The sequence below is a fragment of the Leptopilina heterotoma genome, unplaced genomic scaffold (assembly GCF_015476425.1).
Source record: "Leptopilina heterotoma isolate Lh14 unplaced genomic scaffold, ASM1547642v1 Lhet_44, whole genome shotgun sequence".
Lineage (NCBI taxonomy): Eukaryota > Metazoa > Arthropoda > Insecta > Hymenoptera > Figitidae > Leptopilina > Leptopilina heterotoma.
In genome coordinates, this window is record NW_025111084.1 from 3,295,193 (window position 1) to 3,303,024 (window position 7,832).

Here is a 7,832-nt window from a genome sequence, read left to right on the forward strand (position 1 = left end):
CTTAAAGATGCTAATTTCAAGTTTGATGATTTTAACCAAAAATCCCAACAAAACAAAGTTGCTAACTTGAAAGATTTAGTAATACCAATTTTGATGATCCTACATTGTAAATAAAAGGTTCTAAATTAGAGCTGATTTTTGGTATTAAAATAGAACCAAACGACGATTTAGTACAAAAGTTAGTACTAAATTAGTACCTTTCTTTTTACAGTGTAAAGAGGATGATTCTAGAGATAATAAACCCAAAAGAACATGAACCCAAAGATGATGATAATACCAAAGATGATGATCTCAAGTATATTGCTCTCAATGCTGATAATAATAAATTGTAATTATCAGTCCCAAGTTTAACCATAACAATGATAATGATGATCAACATCAACAGCGTCATCAGCATCCTTAGAAAAACTGCGAGTAAAATAAAATTCTAAATATTAATCACCGAATCACTCCAAAATAATATTCTCTATAATACGAAATACAAAATAGAAATTTTTATGCAAATTTATGTAAAAAGAAAAAAAATTCAGAGTCTGTATAAACAATAGGGATGGTATAGTCTTAAAGAGAAATAATCCTCGCAGGTGGTATATAGCTTGTTGAGAGTTATCGTGGGAGTAGAGACCAGAATATACAAACCCCGACGAGAGGCAGTGTAAAGGAGATTAGAAATCGCGCGAAAGGGACCACACGTGCGCCAACACACTCGGTTACCATGACGACCATTGGCAACACTGTAGCGATCACAGCGCCATCCGATTTCAAGCGGGAATCCCCGATGTTTCGCGAGCGAAGAACCTGGAACGAACATAAAATCGAGGGGTTGCTCTCTCTTTCTCTCTTTTATGCTCTTAGTGTCTTTCTCTCTCTTTTTTACTCTCTTACTCTCTCGCCCTTATGGTATCTCTCTATTTTCCTCTCTTACTGTTTTGCTCTCTCTTTCTCCCTTATGGTCATTGTCTGTCTCTTTTACTCTCTTATTCTTTCTGTCTCATACTGTCCTTCTCTCTCTCGTTACTCTTGTAAGAGGGAGAGAGACAGCCTCTCTCTCTTTCTCTATCTCTCTTGTTACTCTTGTAAGAGAGAAAGAGAGAGAGGCTGCTTCTCTGCCTCTTATAAGAGTAACGAGAGAGAAAGGGACAGAAATAGGATGAGTGAGAGAAGAATAGAAATAGAATGAGCGAGAGAGGAACAGAGATATGATGAGCGAGAGAGAAACAGAAATTGGGAGCGAGAGAAATAGAGCCACAGGAGGGGGAAGATCAGGAGAGCCGTTGTCTTTTTTCGCCTGATGAAGAGAGCGGCGCGTAGTGCGGGGAACAAAAGCTGTTCGAGGGGAAGTTTCCAACTCGAGGAGAAGGGGAAGTCCCGTGTCCACGATACCACGGTCCCCAAGCGCTAGCTTTGCCTTCTTCTATATACCGAGAGTACACGAAAACAGCCCGTGCAGCGAGTGTCGTATAGTGCGTGTGGCGTCCCGTCTACTCGGCCATTGAACGCTTTTCTTCAACAGGAAGATCGTCGAAAAAAAAGTGCCAGTGAATAAATTAGTGAATTAAAAATCAGCCTGTGGGTTCACCCCCCCTAAGAAATTAAGACCCTACCAACATTGGAACATAGTGCCAAAAAAAGGACTAAACCTAAGGACCAAACATTGGGACAAAAATTAAGGAGCAGTAGGGAAAGAAATAGTGGCTAGAAATAAGGACAATAGTCTTTTTGTTGTTGTGTTGTGTGCTAAAAAAGAGACATGTTTGACGTGTTCGGCTCGGTGAAGGGCTTACTAAAGCTCGATGCAGTCTGCATTGACAACAATGTCTTCAGACTGCATTACAAAGCAACAGTTATTATTCTCATTGCCTTTTCACTTCTGGTCACATCCAGACAGTACATCGGTGATCCAATTGATTGTATCGTTGATGAAATTCCCCTAAATGTCATGGACACGTACTGCTGGATTTATTCGACATTCACAATTCCGAATCGTGTGGGAATCATTGGTAAGGATGTTGTTCATCCCGGTGTAGCATCACCGCAATCGGATCGAGACGAAGAAGTCAAATACCACAAGTACTATCAATGGGTATGCTTCACCCTCTTCTTCCAAGCGATCCTCTTCTACGTGCCTCGTTACCTATGGAAAACATGGGAAGGCGGTCGTATAAAAATGTTGGTCCTAGATCTCAATTGCCCGGTGGTGACCGACGATTGTAAATCCGAACGTCGTAAACTCCTCGTCGAATATTTCGCCACCAATCTACATACACAGAATTTTTACGCTTTTCGCTTCTTCTTGTGCGAAGTCCTCAATTTTATTAACGTCATCGGACAAATTTATTTCGTTGATTTCTTTCTCGATGGTGAATTTTCAACGTACGGTTCGGACGTTCTGAAATTCACCGAAATGGAACCTGAGCAAAGAATCGATCCAATGTCAAAGGTCTTTCCAAAAGTGACAAAATGCACCTTCCATAAATATGGTGCTTCCGGTACAGTGCAAAAATTCGACGGTCTTTGTGTATTGCCATTAAATATTGTCAATGAAAAAATTTACGTATTCCTTTGGTTTTGGTTTATCTTTCTATCAATTTTAAGTGGACTCAGTCTCACCTATAGAGCTGCCGTTGTTGCTGGACCAAAATTACGTCTTCTTTTATTGAGAGCAAGATCACGTCTCTCGCCAAAGGATCAAATTGAAATTATCTCGGAGAAATGCCAAATTGGTGATTGGTTTATTTTATATCAATTGGGTAAAAATATTGATCCACTCATCTATAAGCAACTCATCGCGGAACTTGCATCAAAACTCACCGGGAAGGAAGGATTGCAGAATGTATAAAAAAAGAAACTGTTAAGGAAAGTTTTTTTTTGGTCTATTTTAGAAAAAGGTCTTATTAAAAATAAGAATTTCTTTTTTTTTTCGGTCGTAAATTAGCAGCGTGGATTTAATGAGATTTGTTTACATGATTTGAGGAGGAGGGATTTAGGGGGAGGGAGGAAAAATGGGAATACAGAGAGGGGGGAAAAGGGGGGTAGTGATCGGAGACAAAAGGAAACGTGGCTCAAGTCAGCTGGATCCTGTGTGATATCCGATTTAACCCCTTTTTTTTGATTTGTTAATTCTTAGATGGGAATATTTTCGAATATTGAATTTATTTTGTATAGAAAAAAGAAAAGAGAGAACAAGCTGACTTTTCTTGAGGACAAAGGATTTTTAGAGGATCTTGTGTTTTGGGCATAATGATGATGATGACCAATGGTATTTCTCAGCAAAATGATCTTGAACAATTTGAGATTATGTTATTTTTAAGATATCATCTTTAAGACTTCTATGTTTGAGATCATTTTTTAATTAGATCTTTGATCTATTTTTGAGAACATCTTTGAGTTTATCTTTTGGATCATTATCATCATCATTGGTATGGTTAACTTGGGACTGATAATTACAATAATAATTGTAATAATAATTATTATCAGCATTGAGAAGAATAATCTTGCGAACATCATCTTTGAGATTATCATCATCTCTGGGTTCATCATTTATGGGTTTTAATATCTCTAGCATCATCTTTTCTAAGATCATCAAATTTAAGATTATCATCTTTGAAGTTAACAGCTCTAAAATTGTTTTGTTGGTTTTTTTGTTCAAAATCATCGTCTCTAAGATCAAATTTGAGATTGTTATCTTTAACAACAAAATTATTTTGTTGATTCTTTTGTTTAAAATCATCATCTTTAAGATTATTAAAGAGATTAGCATTTCTGAAACTGAAATCAAGTTTAACATCTTCTTGTTGGTGCTTTTCGAAATCTTTGAGATTATTCACATCATCTTTAAGATGTTTTTAAAAAAGATGATCTAAATGATTATCTTTATCTTTAAGATTATCATCCTGGAAATTATCATCATTGAGAGGATCATATCTTTAAAAAAAATCATTACCTTAATGAGATTATCAGATTATCTATTATGTTATCTATTTATTACCTTAAAGATGATAATAATGATGATTTCAAAGTTCTTAAGAAAAGCTAATAAAAAATTTCTTAAAGATGTTAATGTAACAATAAAGATCTTAATCATCATCATTCCAAGGATGATAATTTGAAGGATGATAATCTCGAAGATGATGAATCCAGAGATGATTCCAAAAATAAAAAATTCAAAGATGATCTCAAGTTTCTTGAAAACTATAAATTTGTTTTCGAATAGCAATTTTTTAATGGATGATTTTAGCAGATTTTAAAGATCATTGAAATTATCTTCGATATCTTTGAGATTATTTTTGATTTCTTTGAGATTATCTTTGAGATAAAAATTGTAGAACCATCAGAGAAAGCAACAGACTGAAACCGTTCATATCTTACAACCAAAATTATTAAAAATCCAAACTAAAAAATCTTAAAACCAAATTAAGTCACTTTATGACTTAAGATCTTAATAACAAGCACAGCTTTTCCGCAGATATCACAAATTGAGACAAAAAACGAATCAAAAGTGTTACGAAGCAACATTTTTGATTCGCTTTTTTGTCTCAATTTTGATTTCGTGGGAAAATAAATCTTTTGTCCGAAACTAAAGTTGGAATCGACGCCAACAGGTGGCGTCAATATATAATTGAGTAGATTCCTCGGTTGCCATTTTTATTTATTTTTTTTTTTTTTGGAAGAACCGCTTCCAAATGAGAACCTTCCATCCTCTTTGTATTCCCCTCCATGCATACTCATGTGTTCATCGATTATTCGCGCTCATCCATTCAACCATATGATCCATGCATGCGTCCATCTTTGGCAAAAATACATCACGATTTTTAATTTTAATTTTTTTTTCTTTTCATTTTTGGTTTTTGTCTTTTCTCATTCGATGGACGTGTAGGAGGGACTGCCCATTTGGGTTATGGACCAAAGCTTCGTAGACTCCTAATTGTGTGATAAAAAAAAATAAAAAAAAAACTCGGGGGACGGCGTTCTTCTTATAATTTCCAATTTCTCTCGTTCCATGTGTCCGAAAAAAATGCAAAAACTGTATATAGTAATAAAAATTGAATTCGGATTTTTGATCAAGTTTTTCTGAAAAACTTTTTTTTTATGTCTCGTTTTTGTTTTTTTAAATTGTCTTTTTGAAAAAATTCTTTTTAAATCCTGGTTTTTGATTTAAATTGAATTTCGTCCCTAAATTTAGTGTTGACGCTAATAATTTTTTTTTTCTAACTAAAAAGATTTGAACGACTTAATTTACAGTAAATTTATAAAAAATATATTTTTATTAAAAAAAAATACAAAAGTACAAATAATACGAAAAAAATGCAAATACAAAGAAATGATTTTATTTATGTCAGGAAAAAATGAGGTAATTTCCTCACGTCTTTGAACTCTGGACCGGTATTCATTAGCGTAGCTGATGATGAGAAATAAAAATACAGTTTAACAAGACTCTGTTGAGGTGATAAAATTTTGAAAAAAAAAAAAATGAAAAAAACGGTATTTTAAAGGAAAAAAAAAATTCTCTATGCATTTTGTGGGAAAGCTCCCGAGGTGAAAAAGCAATTGTTTGGTTATAAAAGAAGAACGACCCGATCCTGACGTTGTTAGGAATATAATAATAAATAAAGACGCCCCGCGAAGTGCGCCCTTGGATTTTTAAAAGCATTTTTTTTAAACGAAATCGCCGCAAGGGCGTTACTTTCGCCGAATTAACATTCAAAATAAAAAATAAAAAAAAGACAGTAAAATCTATAAAGAACAATCTCGTTTTCCCCCCTTTTTATTTATTTTTCATTTTTTTTTTTGCCGAAAAAAAGGGACGAGATTGCGCGCCGTCCTCCCAAGTAGCGTAACTTCTTCGTCCTGCACCAATTTTTTTTTTCGCTATTGCAATTTATACTCTAGTTAATAGGAAAAATATAAATATTATATATAAATATATTATATAAATAGAGAGAGATGAAAAAAACGAGCGAGTGAGAGAATAAGAGTGAAAAAGTGTGTAGATATCAGATATAAAGGTATATAATTATATATTATTGTATATACAATATTATATACTATATATAAATATATACCATTATATATATTTTTTATAAAACAAAATATTTTCTTCCATTCCGCACAAAATGTACGAAGGGGCCAATATTGATAAATCGTAATCATATTTTGTATAAACATTTTTTTCCCACTAATTAATTATGTGAAAAATTTATATCTGTAAGAATTTACCGGCTTTACAGGTGAATTATTTACAAAGTAAAAAAAAATTAATTAGAATAATTTTTCTAGTTAATTTTAAAATATAACTGTCGTCTATAAATTAATGACTATTCGCTATAGTGATTTTTAATAAATAAAATATTGCTCTCAACACTGCATTCTAAAAATAATAATTGCTAAATAATTATTAATTATTAATTGTCACAATTAAAAAAATTAATAAAATTAATGAAATTAATAAATTATCAATTACAATGAGTAAGAAGTAATTATTAATCACAAAATATTAAGAAGTAATTGAACGCTCCAATGCAACAACTCGTTCGACGCCCAAAAATTTATCGAGCGTCGAACGAGCGCTCATTGTTAATTACAATAAATAATAAATAATTATTACTCTCGTGATAATTAATGAACAATTATTAATTGTATTAATTAGTAAATAATTATTAATTATATTAATTAATAAACAATTATTAATTGCAATAATTAATAGACAATTTTAATTATATTAATTGACAAATATTATTAATTGTAATAATTAATAATTGAGATAATTATTAATGATTGGTAAATATTAATTGTAATAATTAATGGACAATTATTAATTACAGTAATTGATAAATATTATTAATTGTGATAATTAATGGATAATTATTAATTATAGTAATTAGTAATTAGTAATTAGCAAATATTATTAATTGCAATAATTAGTAATTAATATTGAATAATTATTAATTTTGCAATAAATATAATAAATTATAGTTATGTATAATTATGATTATAATAATTTGTAATATAGAATTATAATATTATGATAATGATAATAATATAATATTATGATAAAACTATTAATTTATAGTATGCAAGTTATAATAATTAATAATTATAATCAAATTTTCATCGATTTATTATTATATGTCATTATTTGCGCAAGAAACTAGCAAAAAAGTGCTTTTTGGGAGAAAATTCCTTCATTAAATAAAAAAAAACGAGCTTCTTTAGAGTTTAACTTAAATCTTCAATTCGAGAAGATTTCTTCTAATTTTTTTTTTAGCAACAATCTTATTCAATGTATAATTCTAATAGTTCTTAGTCATGATTAATTCAATTTTTGTAATAATAAAAAAAAATCATGAATAGATTCTGCGAATTGTATTTTAAGTTTTGTGAAATTTTCACGACTGATTCCTTTCCTTTGATTTTTTTTTTGTAGGGAAAAAAATTCTACTTTTGCGAATTTTTTTTATTATGGAAAAGAAAAATTCTACTTTTGTGAATTTTTTTTATTTAGAGAAAAAAAATTCTACTTTGGAGAATTTTTTCTAATGTAGAGAAAAAAAATTCTTCTTTGGGGAATTTTCTTTACATGGAAAAGAAAAATTCTACTTTTGACGAATTTTTTCTGACGTAGAAAATAGGAATTTTTTTTTTTTAATACAAAAAAGAAAAATTCTATTTTGATGAATTTTTTTTCTATTTTTGTGTAGACGATATTTTATTATAAATATTTAATTAAAAATAAAAAGAAAAATACTTTTAACATTAAAGCGAAAGGAATTCGTGAATTTTTCAAGTTCGAGAAAGCAATTTGTGTTTATAGATTATTAGAAAGTAGGAGAAGT

At 30.8% G+C, this 7,832-nt stretch overlaps 1 protein-coding gene across 1 annotated transcript; it reads left to right on the plus strand.

Annotated features, from left to right (window-relative positions):
- The first annotated feature begins 1,319 nt into the window (after positions 1-1,319).
- On the plus strand, positions 1,320-5,934 carry LOC122507027 (innexin inx2). Its single transcript, XM_043619522.1, has one exon. The coding sequence runs from the start codon at positions 1,751-1,753 to the stop codon at positions 2,837-2,839; it is 1,089 nt and encodes a 362-aa protein (XP_043475457.1). The 5' UTR covers positions 1,320-1,750; the 3' UTR covers positions 2,840-5,934.
- Positions 5,935-7,832: the final 1,898 nt, after the last annotated feature.

Coding starts and splice junctions, on each gene's coding strand:
- LOC122507027 (XM_043619522.1), top strand. CDS start 1,751: ATGTTTGACGTGTTCGGCTCGGTGAAGGGCTTACTAAAGCTCGATGCA.